Source organism: Humulus lupulus, chromosome 5 (assembly GCF_963169125.1).
Source record: "Humulus lupulus chromosome 5, drHumLupu1.1, whole genome shotgun sequence".
Taxonomy (NCBI): Eukaryota; Viridiplantae; Streptophyta; class Magnoliopsida; order Rosales; family Cannabaceae; genus Humulus; species Humulus lupulus.
Window position 1 is genome coordinate 7,670,930 of NC_084797.1, and position 24,129 is coordinate 7,695,058.

At 32.4% G+C, this 24,129-nt stretch overlaps 1 protein-coding gene across 1 annotated transcript; it reads right to left on the reverse strand.

The window, feature by feature from the left end:
* Positions 1 to 16,846: 16,846 nt before the first annotated feature.
* On the reverse strand, positions 16,847 to 17,766 carry LOC133778789 (protein LEAD-SENSITIVE 1-like). The gene is made up of 2 exons (XM_062218813.1): positions 17,673 to 17,766; positions 16,847 to 17,427 (listed from the first exon to the last, which is right to left on the reverse strand). The coding sequence occupies exons 1-2, from the start codon at positions 17,764 to 17,766 to the stop codon at positions 16,847 to 16,849; spliced, it is 675 nt and encodes a 224-aa protein (XP_062074797.1).
* Between the last annotated feature and the right edge of the window lie 6,363 nt (positions 17,767 to 24,129).

Consider the following 24,129-nt stretch of genomic DNA (forward strand, 5'->3'; position numbering starts at 1 on the left):
ATGGGATGGCTAGAAACAAATTGCTTATAACCATACGTGTTTTATTTATTTATTTATTTTTAATATAGTGCAAGGATATATCTAGCTGTGTGGTCAGTATGACACTTCTATAGAAATTTTTTGAAAATTCAAAACGAGGATAATATACAATGGAAGCTTTAAGTTTGGAGTATAATTTGTGGAGAATTTGTTATTTTTTTTAATTGGAAACAAAAAGATTGCGAGTAATTTAAAAAATATGGAGAGAATTTATAAAATCACTTTCATCTTTTTTTTTTCTTTAAAATTAAATTATCACTCTTGATTTCTTTTTAAAATTCTACAACTTCCTAAAATTTTAATTATATCTTGATAAAAAAGAAATTCAAAAGGTCATTAATGCTAACAAGGTTTTATTGAACGAAAAAAATTCGTAAGAATCAATATATAAATTGATAATTACCAAGTTGTTCCCCTAAAAAATTAGTAAGAATAATTTACATATTCTCATTGATTGTCCTCGTCATTACTCCGTGCAGTTATAAGCAGTTGTCTTTGTGGCCTATGTCATGTCAATTGTCAAAATTAAAACTCAACAGACAATAACATCCACATAAATTTCTGGATAATAATAATAATAATAATATTTTACTTTTTATTCATACTAATAGGACAATTACATAACAATTCTAGCACTATTCACAATTTCAAATTGATGCTTAACATTCCCCTATTTCTCAAAATACCCCTCTCATTTTTCCACACCCAAAAAAATCAACATCTCACTTCTATCTCTGCTCTCTCGGTTTCTCTCTCTCTCTCTCTTACTCTCACAGAAAACCTAGAACCGTCGAGCCCACCTCTGTGGAGCCCCCAACCCCGAGACCCACGGCGAACACTACAACAAAAAGGTTTTTTACAGGCGGAAATATTACCGGCGAAGAAAGTCCGCCGGTAATAATACCATCTTTACCGGCGGAAAACGAAGTCCGCCGGCATTAATCCGTTTTTTATTTTTATTTTTTAAAATTATTTAATTATTACCGGCGGGAAACCTATTATTACCGGCAGACAAACCGCTGGTAATAATCAGAATTTATTACCACGGCAAAACTGCCGCCCAATTAATATTTCGATTATTACCGGCGGGCTCCGCCGGTAATAATAATTAAATATAACCGTTATATTATTGCCGACGGAATTATTATTGCCGGGGGACCTCCGCTGGCAATAATAATCTATATATTTCTGCAACCCGATTCCCCTCCCCCATTTCCTTCTCCTCCATTTTCTTTTTCTTCCAATTCTCTCCTGCATCTGCCGAGTGCTCTCTGTCCGTGGTGTTTTCCGGCGTTCCAGAAGCTATTCCGGTGGCCGGCAACTGCAATAGCGAAGGGCGTACGTCTATATATTGTTCTGTTATAGTTTTATATAAAGAAAATGATTATATTATTGTCTATGTTATTGTTTATATAAAAAAAAACTCCATTTTCTTTTATTGTTTTTTTTTAGCCATCCGGATTCCTCTCTGCCCATCTCAGTGGACTCCGCTCTTCCTAAGTTTTTTCCGGTGTTCGGCGATTCCGGTCACCGGCAGTTAATGTTAGTAATGTTATTATTATATTAGTAATATATGTTATTTTATAATAATATTGTTAGGTTATTAGGTTAATATGTTAGTAATATTGTTAATGTAAATCTATACAAAAAATGATTATATAGTAATATATGTTATTTTATAATAATATTTTGTTTGATAGATTGATAATATATTGTTTTTTTTTTATTGTTAAGTTGTTAGAATATTAAAATATTGTTAGATATTATTAATGGATAATTTTTATTATTGTTAAATTGTTATTATATTGTTAGAATGTTATAATGTATTTTTGTTATAGTTTAATTAAAATTATTGTAATATTGTGAAGTTTAGATTTTAATAAATTTGTTATTAATTATTAAAAAAATAGTTTAATGGTAGAGAAATAAAATATTAATAAATAATATAATAAATATTAAATTATAGAAAAAATTTATTTTAATAAGTTAGATAGTAATTGATATGAGAATAATAAAAATTTATTTATTAAAAAGTAATTATTAAATAATATACATAAACAATTATTAAGTAATTATATAAAAGAGTAGTTATAGGATTAATTAAATAAAAATAATTTCAATTAATTACATATTAATTATTAAGTTTTTAAAATAGTTATAATTAAATATGTTAAATAAATAAATAAATAATTTATTAATTAATTAAGTAATTAATTAATTAATTAATTTAGTATTAATTAATAATTAATTAAATAATTAGGAAAGATTTAAATTAATATTATGATAAATAAATAATTAAATGAATATTAAATAAATAAGTATTAAATAAATAAATAATTAAGTATTAATTAAATAATTAGTTTTTTAGTAAAGGAAAAATTAGATAATAGATAATTAATTAATTAATTAAATAAATAATTAATTAATTAATTAAGTATAAATTAAATAATTAGTAAACATTAGATAATAATAATTTATTTAAATAAAGGAAAAATTAGATAATAATTAACTAATTAATTAAATAATAAGTAAACATTTAAATTAATAATATGATTAATAAATTGATAAATAAATAAATAATTAGGTATTACTTAAATAATTAATTTTTTTAGTAAAGGAAAAATTAGATAATAAATAACTAATTAAATAAATAAATAATTAATTAATTAAGTATAAATTAAATAATTAATTAAATAATTAGTAAACATTAGATAATAATAATTTATTTAAATAAAGGAAAAATTAGATAATAATTAACTAATTAATTAAATAATAAGTAAACATTTAAATTAATAATATGATTAATAAATTGATAAATAAATAATTAAGTATTAATTAAATAATATGTTTTAGTAAAGGAAAAATTAGATAATAGATAACTAATTAATTAATTAATTAAGTATAAATTAAATAATTAGTAAACATTAGATAATAATAATTTATTTAAATAAAGGAAAAAATTAGATAATAATTAACTAATTAATTAAATAATAAGTAAACATTTAAATTAATAATATGATAAATAATTAAATAAATAATTAAATAAACAATTAAGTATTAATTAAATAATTAATTTTTTAGTAAAGGAAAAATTAGATGATAGATAACTAATTAATTAATTAAGTATTAATTAAATAATTAATTTTTTAGTAAAGGAAAAATTAGATAATAAATAACTAATTAATTATTTACTAATTAAATAAATAAATAAATAATTTTAGGATAAATTAGATAAAATAGCATAAAATATTATGATAAAACATAAAATAGCATAAAATTATTAAATGTGTTATAATATAATATAAAATTATTAAATTTTTTATAATATAATATAACAATTATATTATAAAAACATTATAAAGTAGCATAAAACTATTAAATGTTTTATAATATAATATAACAATTATAATTGTTTATATTATAAAACATTTTAAAGTAGTTTAAAACTATTAAATGTTTATAATATGATATAGCAATTATATTATAAATCATTTTTAAATATAAGACTATTCACATATCGTAAACTTATATACTTTTATAACACTTTAGATGGCGATCGACAAGACTTGGACGACGTTGAGAAATCGTGCTTGTCGAGAATATTGGAACGGTCTACAAGCTTTTTTGACGATGGCGTCGGAATATAAGGATTCCTCTAGTAGAATTAGGTGTCCGTGTGTTAGATGCATAAATAATAGACTTGAAACTTTACCTATGGTGAAAGCACACGTATTCGATTGGGGTTTTCATCGAGGTTACGAGAAGTGGATATATCACGGTGAAGCGGAAGCAGATGTTGCCAATGTGGTGGACGCCAACGATGATGATGTTGATGAGATGATTCCAATGGTCGAAGACTTCCTTCTACCTACAACCGAAGAAGTAGAAAATAATCCTGCGGTGGGACAATTTTATGACGATCTGTTTGAAGAGATTGAGGCTGAGTTATATCCTGGTTGTAATTGGATATCTTCTCTTAACTTTTTAGCAAAATTATTGCATTTGAAAGTTAGAGGCAAGATGCCCAATAAAATCTTCGATGAATTACTGAAATTACTAAAGCTTGCATTTCCGAAGGGAAATAAAATTCCATCGACGTACTACGAGGCTAAAAATAGATTACAGAAATTAAGGTTAGGGTATGAGTCAATTCATGTATGTGAACATGATTGTTGTTTGTTTTACAAAGAGCATCCAACTAAAGAGACTTGTCCAATTTGCGGAAGTAGTAGATGGATTTCTCCTGAAAAAACTGATGGAAAAAAGGTACCACATAAGGTGATGCGTTACTTTCCATTAACTCCTCAATTAAAAAGACTGTACAGTTCAAGGCTTACAGCGAAGCAAATGTTATGGCACTATACTGGGAAATCAAAAGACGACGGGATAATGAGACACCCAGTGGATGCGTTAGCGTGGAAGGATTTCGATGCCAAACATCCTGATTTTGCTAGTGAACCTCAGAATGTTCGTTTAGGTTTAGCTGCAGATGGTTTCAATCCATTTGGCAACATGAGTCAAGCATATAGTATGTGGTCTGTGGTGTTGACTAACTACAATCTTCCACCTTGGATGTGTATGAAAGATAATGATTTCATATTATCCATTCTTATTCCTGGACCAAAATAACCGGGAAAGGACATGGATATATTCCTGAGACCATTGGTGGATGAGTTAAAGGAGTTGTGGGTTAACGGTGTCGATACAAGAGATAGTATAACCAGCACTATGTTCAAGTTGCGTGCAGCCTTATTGTGGACAGTTAACGATTTTCCTGCTCGTAGCTATTTATTGTGGTCAGGGATACGAAGCTTGTTCGACGTGTAATGAAGACACAACTTCTGTTCGAGTGATCGGTAAGACATCCTACATTGGTCACAGAAGATTCCTTCCAAGTAACCATCGAATGAGAAGAGACACTCAGTTTGACGGACAAATCGAGAGAAGACGTCCACCAAGACGTTTTACTTGTGAGGAAATATTAGAACAAGTAAACAAACTTGTACCACAAGTTCCTGGAAAACACGAGATGTTTGGAGGTGTCAAACGTAGGCGTATTGCAGAAGATCAAAATTGGAGGAAGAAAAGCATATTTTATGAGCTTGATTATTGGTCTTCGAACACTTTAAAACACAACATTGATGTCATGCATGTGGAGAAGAATGTGTGTGATAGTTTGTTAGGCACAATTTTTTATAATGATAAATCCAAGGACACCACTAATGCAAGACATGATTTGAAAAAGTTTGGAGTAAGGGAATCGTTGTGGATATATGAAGATGATAGCGGAAAGTTAATGAAGCCTCATGCCCCTTATGTTCTCACATCTGATCAAAGAATGCCGTTTTGTAAATTTATTCGAGATGTGAAATTTCCAGATAATTTTTGTTCCAATTTAAAGAAGAAAGTAAATGTTGATTTAACAAATATCAGCGGTTTAAAGTCACACGACAGTCATGTAATAATGCAACGATTACTATCAGTGGGTGTTCGCAAGTTTTTTTCAAAGAGTATATCGACTACCATTTCTGAGTTATGTAACTTTTCAGGAAAATTTGTGCAAGAACTATAAAGGTTAGCGATATGGAGGAAGCACAAAAAGATCTTATTCTAATATTATGTAAAATGGAACTCATATTTCCTCCAGCCTTTTTTGATATAATGGTGCATTTGATTTTACATTTGCCTGAAGAAGCAATTCTGGGTGGACCGGTATTTATGCGTTGGATGTATCCTTTTGAAAGATACATGAAAAAATTAAAGAATTACGTTGGAAATAAAGCTCGTCCTGAAGGGTCGATAGCCGAGGGTTATGTTGCAGATGAGGCTTTGACATTTTGTTCGATGTATTTCAAAGGTGTTGAAACAAGATTTAATCGTCTTGATCGCAATGAAGATGAGGTGACACCAAGAAATCTTTTTGTATTTCAATCGCAATGTCGACCTATAACAAAAGAAACTCTAAAGCCTCTTGATAGTGCGACTCATGAACAAGCAGAGTGGTACATATACAATAATTCACCTGAAATTCAGAAATATTTGGAGTAAGTTTCTTCCCAAAAGTTGCTTTTATTTCATTGAAAATGCTTTAAACTGATTCAAAATTTTTGTTCTTATTTATAGTGAACACTTAGAAGAAATCAAACAGAAATATCAGGATGGAGATCATAACATTTTACATAAGAAATATTTTCAGTGATGGTTTCACAAGAAGGTGAAAAAAAAAACCTACCCTATATTCTTTCATCCTTTTAAGTATTGTTTTCAATTCTCTAATAATTTTATTTATTCTTTTAGATATACGACTTACAAAAGCTTGGATCGTTAGAGAATGGTGACGAGTTGCTAGCTTTAGCATCTGGATCAGATCATTTAGGAGCTTATTACGAAGGTTGTATAGTGAATGGTGTTCGATTTATGTCAACCAAACGAGATTTAAAGAGGAGCACTCAAAACAGTGGAGTATTTGTTGCTGGAACAGAAGATTTTAGCTATTAGGGAATACTTGAAGAAGTATTAAAGTTAACATTTACTGGCTCATATTCTGTGACATTGTTCAAGTGTAAGTGGTTTAATACAGATCCAAGAAGGAAAAAAATAATTATGGAGAATAATATTACTAGTATAAACACTAGCGGGGAATGGTACAAGGATGACCCGTATATACTTGCAAATCAAGCGAAGCAAGTATTTTATCTCGATGATTTACTTAGAGGAAATCAGTGGAAAATTGTTGAGGGTGTAAACCATCGACAAATTTGGGACGTCGAGAACTGTGAAGCTAATTTAGACGTTGATGTGGTACATGATATTAGCTCATCAAATTTTGTGTTGACTGTGGATCTCGGCGAGTTGGTTATGCTACCTACTCAAAATTCGATTGACATTAGTACAGTACAAAATTTAAATGTTAATCAAGAGGATCACGAGTTAGGCGATGAAGAAGCAGATGAAGAATTAGATGAAGAAGATGATTTATTAATTGATTTTTGTAAAGATGATGTTAATGCTAATTTAGTTAATGATGAAAGTGATAGTGATTATTAGTTTTATGTAATGATTACCTTTGTAACAAACACAACAATTTTAATTTGATTTGTATTTTCCAATTTATGTTGATATTGATTTTGTTTAATGTTATTTCATTACTTAATTAAATTTGATGGTATTAAATCTTAAATTTGATTTCTATTCTTATTATTAAATCTTAAATATTTATGAATACAAGAGAAATGTCACCTGATATAGTATCATATCACGATGGAGATGGTGGTGGTCAAGACCCCACAGATCCTAGCAGGATACCCTCAACTTGCGAGTCAGGTTAATATCTAAATTTTAGTTATGTGATATATTTTAACCGTAATCTGTTTAAATGTTTAAGATTTACTAATATTTTTATTTTTATGTATTAAACAAATTAATAGATCGACCTGCAAGAAGGAGGGGACGTGGCCCTGCCAGTAATATTAATATTGAAAAACGAAGGCGGGATGCTGGCAAACCACTTGAATTGCAACTTGATTCGGCGACAGACAAAGTGATTGGTACTGAGCACCAAGCTTTTGTTCGTCAATTGAGTACTGAAGTTACATTACTATTGCCGGGACATTAATTAGATTTTAAAGATGTTCCTCAGCAATATAAGGACCAGGTCGTTCAAAAGATGAAGGTAAAAAAAAAATATAATTTTTTTATATTATACATTTTAGTCTATAAAAATGTAAACTAACAATTTTTTTTTTAGTATTACTATAATATCGATGGGCATCCAGAACCTGAAAGAGTTATGGGAACTCTGTATACGGAGATGCGCAAAAGATATTCAGAGAGAGAATATTAGGCATACTCATTTCCTAAAATATTATTCTGGAAATCCGAATGATTTGGATAGTGCTCTCAATGCTATTCCTGACTTGTCCTCAAAGGAGAGTTGGAAAGAAATCGTCGATTTGTTTCTGAGCCCAAAGTTTATAGCGCGATCCACGCAGAACAAGAAAAATAGAAAGGAAATGAAGTATTTGTCGACGCAAGGCTCTAAATCAATGGCAGCGATCCGTAACGAATATGTAAGTAAAATACTTAACTTTATTTGATATTATTATATTATTAATTAAACTAACACTATTATTTTGTAGGATGAACCTGATGAGCATGCTATTGATGCTTGGAGAGATACTCATAAAAAAAAATCTACGAAGACTTGGGTTAGCGAAACTTGCAAAGAACTACATGTAAGTTAAAGTTTTTTCTTTCTTTATTGATCTTAAATTATAGTAATATTGGTTTTTTAACATTTTCTTTTGGCAGGAACAAATGACCCAAGAGATGGAGAGGCAAAATATTCAAAGTAGTCGGTCAGGTTCTGAATCTGCTTCTAGTGAAGGTTCTACTGCTAAATCAATACAGTATCAGGTTATGGATAAAGTTCTTGGCTCGAGGCCTGATTATCAAAGAGGAGTGGGATACAGGCCTAAAGGCAAAGGGAAGAAATCAGCATTTAGCTCCACAAGTCGAAGTCCAAGCCAAACTCAGTCACAAGTTCCTACTAATGTGACTCCAGAGATGATGGGAGTTTTGGATGAGATGTGGGTTAAGATGCGTGATAAGGTTGAGTCAAGAAATTTTCAGACTGATTCTTCCCTCCATGACCCACGCTATGAAAGTTTATTGCAGCAGTTCTTACCTTCTCAACAACAAGGTAGTACATCTAATCAAAGCCCGGGGACGTCGTCGATGCCACAGCAACCACAACAAAATTCTCCAAACATATCTGGTGGTTCCTCTCAGTCGCCACTTTTTAATTATATGTTTGGAATTTCTTCCCAGTCTCCTCAGACACAACCTATGGGAAGTCAGTTTGGAGGGTTACCGCAGTAGCAGCAACAACAACCTATGTATGGTCAATTTGGGCCGTTCATGCAGCAGCAGCCGTTATATCCTCATTATGGAGGATCGACACAACAACCCGTTTATAATCAGCAGTACTACACTTCTCCAAATCAACAACAGCAGCAGTCTCCTTTGATTCGCCCACAGCCTCGGCCATATTATCCTTCGCCGCCAGTACCACAGTCTCATGAAGGTTTGAGTCGAAGCGCGAATGTTGAAGATTTTTTAAATGAATCTTTTGATGAAGACAATAATAATTAGTTTAGGTTTTATTATTTATTATTAAATTTAAGTGTATGTTTTTTTATTTTGAAAAGACAATTTTAGTATTTTAAAGTTGTATTTTTAGTTTGGATATTAATTTAAATAATATTGATTTTATTTCTAAATTTTATTAATGTTTTTTTAATTATAAGTTTAGTTATTTAATATTAATTATATATAATTTATAAAAAAAATATTTTTTTTAAATATGTTTTACAATTACCGGCGGAAACCGCTGGTAATAATGTGTCAGACATGAATTCTGACCAAATTATTGCCGGCGGGCTCCGCTGGTAATAATCTTATTACCTGCGGGAGGCTAATTCCGCCGGCAATAACGACCTTTACTGACCGGTTTTTACCGGCGGATTTTTGCCGGCGGCTTTCCTGACTATTGCCGGCAGTTTTCTCCGCCGGTAATAACCGTTTTTGTTGTAGTGGAAACCAAGACCCCCTCTCCCATCTCTTCGTCGAAATCGAGGCCCATGACGATTACGAGACCCACGTCGACCCATTTCCTCAAAAGTTTGACAATCAAAGGTAAAATCTTGAACCTATTTCAATTTTTGATAGAGCATATTGTTGAATCTGTGATCTGTGGATTGTGATCATCGTTTTTTGGGGATTTTTTTTTCTAGATTTGCACTAGTGGCTCGATAAGTTCGATACAAGTTCGATAATGGCTCGATTGATCTGTGGTAATATATGAAACTAGCTCGATAGGCTCGATTATGGCTCGATATGAGCTCGATAAGGTAGGTTGAATGGTTTGATACTTGCTCGATAGAGTAGTTTGAATGGTTCGATAGTAGGCTTGATATAGTTAGGCTCGATGGCATCCTAAAAGATTAGTATTAATAGTGGCTCGATGGCAGTTCGAAAGAGGCTTAATGAATAGATCGATTGAGCTTGATAAAGCTCGATAACAACCCGATATAAGCTCGATGACAGTGTTTATTTTGGTTTTTGATGATTTTTTTTTTCCAGTTTCTGTTTGACATTCTGTTTTCTTACCAATTTTTTTCAAGCGTTGTTGCAGATGCCTAAGTTGCTTGTTCCGTTTAGTAATCACTTTCCTGGTCGAGTCACATATCGGGGTAGCAGCACTTTAAATCACATTAAGACTAGGTTTGTGGACCTCGGCTGATAGAAAGGGCTAAGGAATCCCCTTTCAAGCAGTTCTTTTTGGCTTCGGAGTTTAATTTCTCTAGAGTTTTGGTGCATCTACTGCTTTTGAGGAAAATCTCCAGAAACACGAAGATGAGGTGCATTTCTTCTTGGGGTCGAAGTCTTGTAAATTCGACATGGGAGAGTTTGCCATGATGACGGAGTTGAATTTTAGTACCTTCCCGTCACCAGAAGAGTTAGAAGAGCGTAATCTCAACAACCGCTTGATAAAGGAGTATTTCAATGATGCTAAGAAAGTAAAACTCTCACGGGTGGACCATGCTTTCAAGACTTGTACTGTTGTGGAAGATGCGTACAAGCTTGGTCTATGTTTGTTGGTTAAGGGGATTCTGAATGCCATAGAGGGCAAGTTGCATATATGGCGAGATATTCCGAAGATGGTTGAGGACGTAAAATACTTCATCTGTTATCCATGGGAGAAGTACTCTTATGGGAAGCAATTGTAGTCTTGTAAGAAGGACATGGTGAAGCAAAGGACCACCTATGACAACAAGAAGGACGCCAAGGTGGAACAAGAGTCCAAGTACAGTATGTATGGTTATGCCCCGACCTTATAGTATTTGGCATATGAGGCTATCCAGGAGCTTGCGATGGAGTTTTTTGTGAGCTCGGGAAACATGGTCCCGATGATGCTTAGTTGGTCGCTTCGGAAGAACAAGAATTTCAACAAGTCCGTCCTCTCACCAATGTTATCAAAGAAGAATGTAAGTTATATTTGATTAACATTAAACATTTTTTTTTATCTATATGCTTATCTTTTATGATTATTTGAGATAACCAAATATTTTATATTGTTTGCAGTTGATCATCCTTCTGATGTTGAAGCCTCGACCAGCTGAAAAAAACTATTATTTATCATTGACAAAAAGGAGATCTTCCCCATTATCCTGGGCTTGGCCAGGATCCAGGGGAGGCTGATGATGAGGAGGAAACAACTTTTGAGAAAGTCATCGAGATAGCTTCTCAGACAGCCAAGGCAATGAAGATATTTAATGATGTTGTCTCGGAGGAGGAGGAGGTTGTAGGTCCTACCCCTCATGTTTCCCCAGTTACAGCCCCAGCCTCAGCCTCAGCACCAGCCCCTGAGCTCGCCGAGTTGATCGATTGGTTGGACAGAGTCGAGGGTCGACAAAAGACCCTCCTAAAGAACTAGTCAGTGATCTTGGATGCAGTCAGTCAGATCCTGACATTTATTAAGGAGAAACTGAGGGCTCCAAGGAAGGTTCAGACTCAGAGTCACTGGATATTCCTCTGGACTATGTTGATGATCTAACCACGCCTCTCACCATCATTGTTGCACCTGATGCTAGGACTCCGGAGGTCGTTATTGTTAACCATGAGGATGTTGCTGGGGTTCGATTTCAGAGGACCAAACGGCAAAGTTGCTAGCCATATTGGTTTGAGGACTACAAAAATCCCACGAGGAAAATACCTCACACTGATGCAGCTACACTAGAAGAGGAGGCTACACTGGTGCTGGACCCTCTCAAGAAGTCATATCGCAAACAGTATAGGACAGTGTCCAAATGGCTACTTAGAGACATCCCCAACAAGACCCTGAGCGATGTAAAGATTGGGAATCATGGTCCATCATGGTTTCTGATGTGGAAGACACCCCAATCGTGGCTTAATGATTGGGTAAGCCATATATACCTAATGTTAAGAAATTATGTTTTAATTTAAATTTTACAAGTTTTGTTTTTATTGACTTGATAGGAGCTCAATGAGAGCTCGATAGGGGGTTCCTAGATCAATAGGGCTCGATAGTGGCTCGATGGGGTGTTAAACTAGGGTTGTTGTTTACTGTTTGAGTTTAGCTCGATAAGAGCTCGATGAAGATAAATAGTAGATCGATGGGGGTGTTGAACTAGAGCTATTGTTTACAGTTTGAGATTAGCTTGATGTGAGCTCCATGTGAGCTCGATGAAGCTCGATAGTACATCGATGGGTGTGTTGAACTAGAGCTGTTGTTTACTGTTTGAGATTAGCTATATGGGAGCTCGATGGATCTCGATAGTAGATCGATGGGGGTGTTCTAGGGTTGTTGTTTACAATATGAGATTAGCTCGATATGAGGTCGATAATATATCGATATGGGTGTTAAACTAGGGCTGTATTTTACTGTTTGAGATTAGCTCGATGTGAGCTCGATATGAAGCTCGATAGTAGATCGATGGGGGTGTTGTAGGGATATTGTTTACTTACTAATAACAGCTCGATATGAGCTCGATGAGGCTCAATATTGTAATGACTCAACTAATTTAAAGACCTCGGACCTTTAAAAACTACTAAGACATAACTATTATTTTTGAATACATACATAAAATAATAGACCTTTATTATAAAATCCAAAATACGAGATCTCATTGTTATTGCATAACTTCATAAAGAAAATTAAAGATTTATTTTAATCATTCAAATACAAAAGGAGAAAAATTATATAAACATATAATTAAAAAAAAAAACTCAAAACATAAACATCATCCTCGACCGTTCCCATCAGTCCATTCATTTAGTCCTCTCCCAATACACATATCAAAGCTGCCATGGATCCATCCCACATTCCATGCTCATTTACCTGCACCATCTAAATAAAAGGAATGAGTGTAATGCCCAGTAAGAAAAAACTATTAAAGTATATCATAAATCATAAGACGTGAATACATAAAACATAAGACTAAAAATTAATGGCCATTAACTTATTATCGTAGTATGTGATAGAAACCATCTAGGTCATTTTGCTACTATTTAGAAGTAGGTTAAAACACAACTATAGTCTATGATAATGATAAAAAATCTCGAGATTTGCTTATTTGCTATCTAAGCAACCATATTTCCAAGAGAAAATCCGACCATTCGAAGTCGTTCCAAGCTAAAATGTCACCACCACGAGAATCCCCAAGCTTTGGGCTTCGAAGTCCAGCCACTGTTTTCCCGAACCACCACCAAGGGGTGGTCACGCCGCCACCTTTGTCGGAGCTCCGATGAGGGTCTCGGTCAGCCACCAATTTTGGTAGTTCCGAAGTTCGTCTCGAGCTCCTAACGGCACTCTCAAGCTCGTTGCACTATCCCGGGCGCTATGGAATAAATTCATATCTTAGATTTTAATTATTTGCTAGTTAGGAAACTAAAATGCAATTGTGTATGTTCATAGTATATCAAGAGTTAATTAGTATAATGAGTTGAATTGTGATTTTATTGGACTACTCTTAGATTGTCATATGCCTTGTTTGCTGGTTTATAAAATTCGGAGATGTCTAATTCGCAATCGTTGTGCTGCTCATTTTTCTAGAAATTTACAGACTTCTGTCTAATTAATTTTTATAAAAATCACTCGTTGTATTGTAATCGATTAGTGTATACATTATATATATATATTAATACTTGTTCTTCCATCTCAATATTATTTATCTAGGGTCTCGTATTTGGGGATTTTTTACTTCTTTATTCTGATCTCACTACAAGAATCACTCCTTTTTGGGGGGAATTTCGCCAAAAATGTCCAGATAAATTAAAAAAATACAGACGTTAAATTTAAAATATTTGTCCCTAAAAGTGGTTTAAAAATTTTGAGCATATCAAATTTTTAGAGGCACACTAAGCACATCCGCACAAAATTTAAAGATAATACAGGCACATTATTATATGCACGGGGCACGAAATTCTGGCGGGAGTTCTGAAAAAAATAAAAGTAAATTTATTTTAGACAATATTTGCAGGCGTTCTGAACACTCAGAAATTCTCTTTTTCTCTTCATACTTTTTGCCTTTTCATTTTACGTCCTCCTTAGACAGGGATTTTATTTTCTTCATCAGTGACACCCCAAGTTCATTTTCATTTTTGTTTCACTGGAAGACAAGTTTCCTCATCAATCGCCACTGTATTCTCCTCCATCAAATACCATGCCTTATCAAGATTCCAAACCAGGTCTTCCTTCGATTCTGAATCAACATCGATTTCTTATCTTGCTTTAAATTCTTTCGATTCCCTTTCTAAACCCTAGGTGGCGGTCATTCTTCCATTCCAGTTGAGCTTAACCAATTTCTGTTGTAGTTCCCCCATTGCTGTAAGAGCTTTCTCTACACTATTTTTTTTTTACTTAATATTTTAAATTCTTTGGGTTTTTTTTCAATTATATTATATGTGCTATGCTTCTTAGTCGTGTAAAAATCCACTCTGTAATGCAGGTCACCAGCCTTGGAAGAGTCGATTCTGACTTTGTCGCATTTTTTCAACATGCTAGAAATTCATCCATAGACTTATGCTATGAAAAAGGTAAAGTTATATTATAAACTTAAAATTTTGGTTATAGTTTGAAAGGCAAACAAATATTGTACAAGACTTTAATCAAGTGTAGGGATAGTTATGAGTGCGTGATAATGTGGAATCAAGGTATTATTACAAGATTTTGAGGTGTTAAATCAATATGGCTTCTTATTTTGTTTTTTTGCAGTTACCAAAATAATCACACTCAAAAGAGCTTATTACACACTTTCATGGTTTATGCAAAATTCAATCTAGAAACAAATTTTTCAATGCATGTTAATCTGTTTTCTTCAGATTTTCCTGTATATCGCACTGCCTTTGATTTCTATGAGTGGATGACAAAATATGAGACCCTTTGTTCCAGTGCCATGTAGCTGGTGAGCTTTTTCTTTCTATAAGTATATCGTGGTTTCAAGTTTTTATGTGATTAACATTTTTATTGAACTCTCTGTTTTAAACAATCTTAGCTGCTGGAGTTTGGGGTCTTCTAGCCCTTCACCTTGCTGGTTGATTTATTGCTCTTATGCAGAGCAGCTAACAGTATACATAGAGGCCTATATAATCTTCCTTTCGGAGTCTTTTTAGAGCAGTTTTAGATCAATTGTGTTATTATTTTTGTTTTCTACTTTAGGAAGCTTTGAATTTGACTATATTTATTTGAGTTTAAATGTTATTAAATATAAAACTTTTATCATTTCTATATAAGCAAAAGGGCAAATGTCATATTCTCATTTACATTTTTCAGGGCCAAACAGAGGTTTTAAGCTCATTGTTGGATGGTATTAGACATTTTTCTCCTCTAACTACATCAATCCAAGAATTTTCCTTTAGCCAAAAAATTGAAATTCAAGCGCAGGTAAATATGACCAAAGTTAATTGAATTCTGTGAACATTAAATATTCCCGTATTGATTTTTTTCCTTCACAAGAAGGATTATGATTATTATTTTATTCACTGTTATTAATACATGGAAGATCTCTTTTATAGTTGATTTTTTTTTTTCATTTTTCGCTTCTCTTCATTTTTGTGCAACTGCAGAGCAAGAGAGTGTTCTTGGGCGGAATTTTGTTCGGCCGCAAGGGTGAGGGCACTCACCTGCTTCCACAACCACTTTGAGATTGATTCAAGTGGTTGTAGACGTTGGACATGTGATGAGTTACATGAGCAGCTTCAAGAGGTTCTGAAGGGTCTTAATGCCACATTCAAGACATTGCACGTCTGTGTCTGATATGAAGTTGGGGCACGCTCATACACATGGTGTTCTCTCTCAAGAGTTTTCTGAGTATCATGATAACTTGTAGTATGTGTTTTAGAGACTACTAGCTAGGATACTTGGTATATACATGTGCTTTAAATATTACTATGACAACTTACTATATTGGTCTTTAGATATTATTGTGACACTTAGAATATGTGTTTTGGTGATTGTAATGATTGTCGAGTTTTAAAAATTAATCAGATGAGTCATTTTATAATAAATATTGTTAGTTTTTTTAAAAAGATAAGATATTGTTAGTTATTTCAAAATAATTTTAATATTAAATTTTTTTAAAATTAAATAGAATTTAAATATTCTTACACATAAAAATATTTTACTTACACAATTTTTTTTTAGTTACACATCTTTTCACCTAAACATAATTTAAGTTTTATTTATATAATTTATGTTTTACTTACACATAATTTAAATTTTACATACATATAAATATATTTTACATACGCATAATTTATGTTTTAATCACGCATAATTTAAATTTTCTTTACACATAATACATATTTACTTACACAAATTATTACATGTGCCATTGTTTTATTTTGACACATGACATGTCGTTTTCCACATCTCTAACAATGTCATTGCCACATCATCACCATCTCATTGCCACATCACCAACTACATCACCGGCCATGTCATAGCCACAAGCCATGTCATATGATCCTTTAGTAAATGTTTACCTACTCATATAACCATACCTGCACAATATTGCTTACACATATCTACCCTTATTCTATGTGCAAATAAAAAAATTTCCTTACACATAATTAAATTTTACTTACACATATATGTAAGTAAATACCCAATTTTCTTTTAGTTAAAACATTTATGATTTATAACTTATTAATTAAAACCTAAAAATAAATAAACTTAAAACACAATCTGTATGTTAAAAAAACCTAAAATAAGATTTCTTTTCAATTAACCAGTATTATTATCCACTCCGAGGCCTTGGGCATCCTCATCATAAGTATCAACTCCTCCGTCGTTCTCGTCGATCTCACGGCTCATCAGCTCTATACCATCTTGTATTCCAAGGAAGACCATAACCATCTGTAATCCCAACGCAAAACCCTTCACTGACATCTTCAGCTTAGACTTGGCAGCCACCGCTTGTGCGCTCTTCGAACTCCCGGTCATGCATATCACCGCAAAGCACACGCATTTTTGGTCGAAAACGGCGTACAACTCATCGCGATCACTGCTTATTGTCGTGTTGCTACTATTACTGTCGTTTAGCATCTTATTTGCTCTCTCAACGACATAATCTGGGTCGGTGCACGACCCCGTGTAGCATGTTCCAGATCGTTTGGCGACGTAGTGGGCTTTGGAGACGCCGTACTCGAACCGGTGCAGACGGTGGCCTTGAATGAAACAGTCCAAGCACGACTTCACCACTCCTCTGTTCTTGCTTGGCTTATATCCACACCTTTGGCAGGGTTCATTGTTTAAGTCTTTCTCTTCTCCACTGCTACTCTTGTAGTGGACCACCCGATCTTCTCCTGTGAACAGTAGTAATAGGTCAAAATATTTTGTAATGAAATTGAGAAAGAAGAAACAGATCGAGAGAAAAGAAAACAAAGAATATATAAAGGCTATTTATAACAGTAATCGGTAACAACCAACAGATAAAGAAAACCAAGAAGAGAATATAGTCTCAACAGATAAAGAAAACCAAGAAGCCACTAACAACTATATTATACACTCAACTATAAGATATATATATATATATATATGATGTACGGACCATGAAGGGCATGTATGTGTGCTTTTCGGTAACTGTAAATGTGATCTCCTTTCTCCAGCATGCTCCTATCAATTTCGTTTGACCTTAATCCCATTATATTTCTTTGGCTTTTTTCTGAGTGTGATGTGTCTGGTTGGGTAAGACTCCCTCCTGACCAGAAAAAATTCTTATCCAGTCGGGTAAATTGTTTCCTGACCAGTTAAATCCTTACTTGGTCGGATAAACTGCCCTTCTGATGTGTTTGGTCGGGTAAGACTCCCTCCTGACCAGTTAAATTCCTATCCGGTCAGGTGAATTATTTCCTGACTAGGTAAAACCATCTTCCGACCAGTGATATCACAACTCCATAGGTCATTTTCTAACCTTTGCACTTCCCTTGGTCAACATATTTATTGACCATTAATGTGCCGCTTGATGATCCGCTTGATCATCATGCACTGCCACCTGCCACTTCTGATTACCACATCATCGAACTGAAATTTTGGGGATAACAGTCGTGAACCTGATTTACGTCATTATGGAATTTGGGGGTATCTTGTTTATGTCCTGAGGAAAAAGAAAGGAAAGCTAGAATCGCGAACTGAGGTTTGCTTGTTTCTAGGCTATCCTAAAGGTACTCGAGGTGGTATATTTTCTAGTCCAATTGAAAAAAAAAAGAGTGTTTGTTTCCACAAATGCTACTTTTGAGGATATATTCCTGTGAACAGTAGTAATAGGTCAAAATATTTTGTAATGAAATTGAGAAAGAAGAAACAGATCGAGAGAAAAGAAAACAAAGAATATATAAAGGCTATTTATAACAGTAATCGGTAACAACCAACAGATAAAGAAAACCAAGAAGAGAATATAGTCTCAACAGATAAAGAAAACCAAGAAGCCACTAACAACTATATTATACACTCAACTATAAGATATATATATATATATATGATGTACGGACCATGAAGGGCATGTATGTGTGCTTTTCGGTAACTGTAAATGTGATCTCCTTTCTCCAGCATGCTCCTATCAATTTCGTTTGACCTTAATCCCATTATATTTTTCTGAGTGTGATTAGGGTTTTGTTTCTTTGGCTTTTTTCTTATAATTCACTTTGCACTCTCTTTAAGAAACTAAGCAATAGTAGTAGAGATATCAATGCATAGTGTCTCTTATTTATAGGAAAAAATAAATCATAGAGTTTATTATTTTCGATTAACAATTATCCAGTTGTGACTAGCTAGCTCATCTTCTTAAGATCTATCATTGGTTGTCTTCCATATATATATATATATGCTAATTGTTAATAGATTCAACAGGCATATATACGACTGAGTAAATGTTTAGATGATAAAAAGAATAACAAAAAGTATAAAAAAACAATTGAAGAATTCCATTTTTTTTTATTACAATATTTTGGTTTAGGAATTTTATATATATAGTGGGACTACTTGTCATAGTTTTCATGTAATATTTTTTTATTTTTACATCCTATATACTTGAAGCTTCTCTTTATATGTCTTGTATTCGATGATTTATAGATATTTTATATTTGTTGACTTTTTTTTATCTATATATTATAAGAGGGGTTTCTTTTTGCTTTGCCATGATTTTTTCTTCTATTAAAAATTATTTTCAAATCATTACGAAATATCAAATGGTTAATTATAATAACATCAAATGGGAAAATAACAAGGCTTTTTTTTGGAGTTTGGAAAAGAAAGAAAAAGATGAAAACAAATAGGAAATTAATTCTTTTCTTATATTTGGTAAGTTGATACAAGAGGGATGACAAAAAAAAAAAAATCATTCTAGAAAGTTTTCTTTGGAAGGAGATGAATATAGAAACTACTTTAAGGAATTCACCATGCCAGAGTAAAATATTTTAAAAAAATAACCCGTAAATCGTATTATATAATAACTGTTAGAAAGAAAGTGACTGAAAACATGTGGGAATTTATTCTCTCAAAATGAAGCCTATAAATAAGGCTTATATGCCTAAATTACAAGTACACGAATAAAAAGGCGCGGTGGAAATCCTTCAAACTATAAATTATTAGCTAATTTTTATTATAACTATAAATAAAAATATAATATTTTGAATGTGAAATATATTTTATGTTTTTATAATCATTAATATATCTATTGTGTAATGATATATATATATATATATATAACTATCTATGATTTGTGAGATAATGATATTGTTTATATTTTAAATTGTTCTATGTGATTTGGATATATTTTGGTGATATATTGTGATTGTGAAAAATTCGTTTAAATTTAAACAAAATCTTACTAGAGAACTTATGTCGATGAAGCTGGGTTTTAAGTAAGACCATTTGTGACCCCTCCAGACTCGCTTGAGAATTGAATGTTGCAGCTAGTCTTCTTTGAAAATTATCTAGTAGAGGTATTTGTAACATGGGATTGAATAATTACTCAAAAGAAATAATCAACGAGAGGTTAGACCATGAATGGTTGAATTTTTTACTCTTTCTAGTTTTCCTATGAATAATCTTACTAGTACAATTCAGAATTCCACGTGAAATTTATAATAGGAAATTAACACTTTTGGTTGTGTGATGTCAAGCAATATGACAATTGAAACAAACAAAAGTGGTGGGAATACAATAATATGATAGGTGAGACCCTAGTTCTGGCAGTTCAAGCTCATTCCAATATGGTTCAAGCTTTGATTCCCACGAACCATCCTTTGAGCTTTAGGGAAAGACCTGATAAATTCAACGAATAGAATTTCAAAATATGGTAGCAGAAGATGTTGTTCTATTTTACTACCATGAATCTTGTGAGATTTATGACTGATGATGAACAAAAGCTCAAAGAAAATGAGGATGATATCCGCCAAGTCATTAATGTTATTAAAGATTTGATTAAATCTGATTTTCTTTGTCGTAACCATGTAATGAAAGGTTTAGAAAATTATTGTACGAAATTTATCATGAAAAAGAAGACGGCAAATGAATTGTGGGAGTCTCTAGATCTAAAATATAAATCTGAGCATGCTGGGATGAATAAATTTGTGGTTGGACAATTCCTTGATTATAAAATGGGAGATTCCAAAACTGTTATTATTAGTTAGGGATTACATAAGATTCACACTCATAGGGGTATAATCATGAGTGAGACATTCCAAGTAGATGCAATGATTGAAAGAGCGCACCTTGTGCAAGCCAAAGCGGATAAACATTAAAGAATTGATTGCTAGGCTTCTACTTATCATATTTTTCGTGCAATATTTTTTACTTTGACAAGGCCTATATAGTTGAAGATTCTCTTTATTTGTCATGTTTCGATCATTTACATTTTTTTAATATTTGTTGACTTTTTAATTTTTACCTATATATTATAAGAGGGGTTTCCCTTTGCAATTTTTTTTTATAAAAAAATTATTAAGATTGATTATTAAATACTTGAATACGTTTTCTTTATTGTCAACTGATTACAAAATACGAAATGTGGTTAATAATAATAACATCAAATGGGAAAATATTATAAGGCTTTTGTTTGAAGTTTGGATTTGGACAAGGAAAGGAAAATTTTGAGAAAACATGAGAAAAGAAAAAGATAGAGAAAATCAGGAAATGAATTTTTTTCTTATAGTTGGTACGTTGACAAAAGGGAAGAAAATTAAACTCCTCCTAGAATGTTTTCTTGGAAGGATGAGGGTAGAAACTACTCAATTAAAGTAATTCACCAGTATAAAATATATATTTTTAAAAAAAATCACCAACAAATGATACTATGTAATCACATACACACTACAAGAAAATTTAATATTAGAATTGTTGTAATTAGAGGCGGACTGAGCCCGCCAGTAGTGTACAGGTTATCTGACCCGCTAATAATGTGTAAATTTTTTTTAAATAATTTTATTAGCAGCGGACTTACTATTATTAGTGGCGGATAGTCCGCTAATACACTAAAGTAAATGCTCGGGAAAATAACCGGGCTTTAATTTTAGAATTATTAACAGCAGGTAACACTTTTTATTAGAGGTAAACTACCCGCCGCTAATACTATTATTAGCGGTATTAGCGGCGGGAAAAAAATAATACAAGCAGGTCCTGTCACTAATACTTATGCATATATATGTTTAAAAAATTGCACAGCCCCTCGTCCGTGTCTCTTCTCTTCTCCGAAAGAAATTTTACAGTTCTTATCCGAAAGAAATTCTCTTCTCTGAAAGAAATTTTATTTGCAACAATTCTCTTCTCCGGTCAGGTATGTTTACAGTTCTTATCTAAATGCATTTTCATTTTTCTTTCCTTTTCATTTTTTTTCCGGTGGTGCAGTGGTACGGGTTCCCTATACGTGGCCACAACACTCCTCCACTGCTCCAAACAATCTCCTATAGCCACACCACTCCTCCTAATAGCAAAGTAAGTCAACTTTCTTTTGTTTTCGGGTGGTGCAGTGGTATCGTGATGATGTGCCAAAAAAAAGTTATATATTTGTAATTTTTCCGATTGTTTATAGTGATGATGTGCCAAAAAAAAGTTATAATATTTTATTTATTTATTAATATGATATATTTTCTCAACTAATTATATATATTTTAAATAAAATTTAATCTATTTCAAAGACATTATATGTATGAATGGAAAAAATAAGTATAAACTTTGAGTATATGTATTAATGCTATATTGTTGTTGCTGCTGAAATATTAAATAAATTTTTCAGAAAAAGTAAACTTAATGGACATTATAAGTGCTTAATTTTACAAAAGAATATTAGTATGATTTAAACTAGTATAGTTGAGTGGTATGCTAGAATTCAAAGTTCATTTGTTTTGAATGTATCAATGTGTAATTTATAATCTTAAATAAACTAAATTTAATCATAGTAATAAAATTAATAGTAATAAAAAAATGTTAGTGTTTATTAAAATTATTAAAAATAAATAAGTTATGGTTGTTTAATATAAATGTAATTATTATAAATAAATTTAATTTATTTTACAATTATTAAGTTATATTTTTTAATTTGGTAATTATAAATATAAAAACAATTTAATTTTAGAATAATTATAAAATATATTTATTAAAAATAAATAATTTATTTTAACTCCGCTCTACTTTTAAATTTACCGAATTTCAAGGAGAGGATCGATGCAACATTCGCAACCTAATCTTATGTGTGGTGAGGTTGGAGGTTCGTCACAGCAACAACCATTTTCTAGGTATGGTGAACTTGGGGGTTCCTCGCCATAACAACCATTTTTTAGATATGGAGAGTTTGGGGACGGGTTGTAGCAACAGGAGCAACTTTTTATCCACCTCGATACACCCATAGCATCGGGATCAGTTTGGGGACCTCACGCTTGGACGATCTTCACAACAGCCTTATATTCCTTCACCGTCACATACATAGCCACCGCCACAACCACTACCACAGTAGAATGTTGAAGATGGAGGAAAATTACCAAATTGACCTTAATGATTATATTTAGTTATTAGTTTATGTATTTTGATTAAATTAACAGTGTAATTATTTATTATAACAATAGCAGTATTAGTAAGTTTGATAAATATTAAAATTATAAATTAATTTTAATGTTAGTTATGTTTAAATTAATTAATTTGCTATTTTATTAAAATTTATTATCCGTTAGTTTTAAAAATATTTAAATTTGATGAATATTAATTTAAATAAATTAATATTAAAAAGAATAATATAAAATTAAAAAAATTATAAGTGGTATGCAGCTAATAGCCGCAGATAATTAATAGTATGAATCATACATACAGTAGTCGCGGGTATGTCAGCCCGTCGCTAATAAGTGTTATTAGCAGTGGAATCCCACCGGTAATTGTCATTAGCGGCAAGGTGTCATATTATTCGCGGCGGATCTTACAGCTACTAATGCCTTTAATGTTGTAGTGATATATGCAGTTTACTATATACACTACAAAAATAAAGATTTCTAGCGACCACAATTCTAGCGATGACTTTGAAAATTTCGTCGCTAGAAGTACTTACAGGCATGTGACTAGCTTTCCCTAATTTTTTCGCGCGAATCAAAACAAAATACCCCCAAAAATATTTCATTTCCCTCCACCTATCTCACACTTTTGCCTCTCTCTCTCTTCCTTTGTAAATCCCTAAAGCTAAAAACCCAAAGGCAGAAAACGCACAAAACCCAAATCTGAAACCCAAAGAAACCCTCAATTTTTTCTTCATTTGCTTCATTTTCTCAGTTTTTTTCTTGGGCAGCTTTGGTCATCTCCCTTTCTTTAAGACCCAAACCGAAACCCCCAAACAGAGAGACCATTCTTCAGCTCTTGAAGAAATCCCAAATAGAGAGACCATTCTTCAGCTCATACTCCCATTTCTCCCTCCCTCAGTTGGCGCAAGGTATATTCTCCCTCCCTCACTTCTTGTTTTTAATTTTTTTTTTCTGATTTACTTCTTCTTCTTCTTCTTCTTCTTCATTAATTTGTTTTTTTTTTCTGAT

What these genes read in the sequence shown, in the direction of transcription:
- LOC133778789 (XM_062218813.1), bottom strand. Translation starts at nt 17,766, where the DNA reads ATGGGATTAAGGTCAAACGAAATTGATAGGAGCATGCTGGAGAAAGGA. An exon ending in ACACATACATGCCCTTCATG is followed by an intron (nt 17,428 to 17,672) that starts GTCCGTACATCA and finishes TACTGTTCACAG; the next exon opens with GAGAAGATCGGGTGGTCCAC.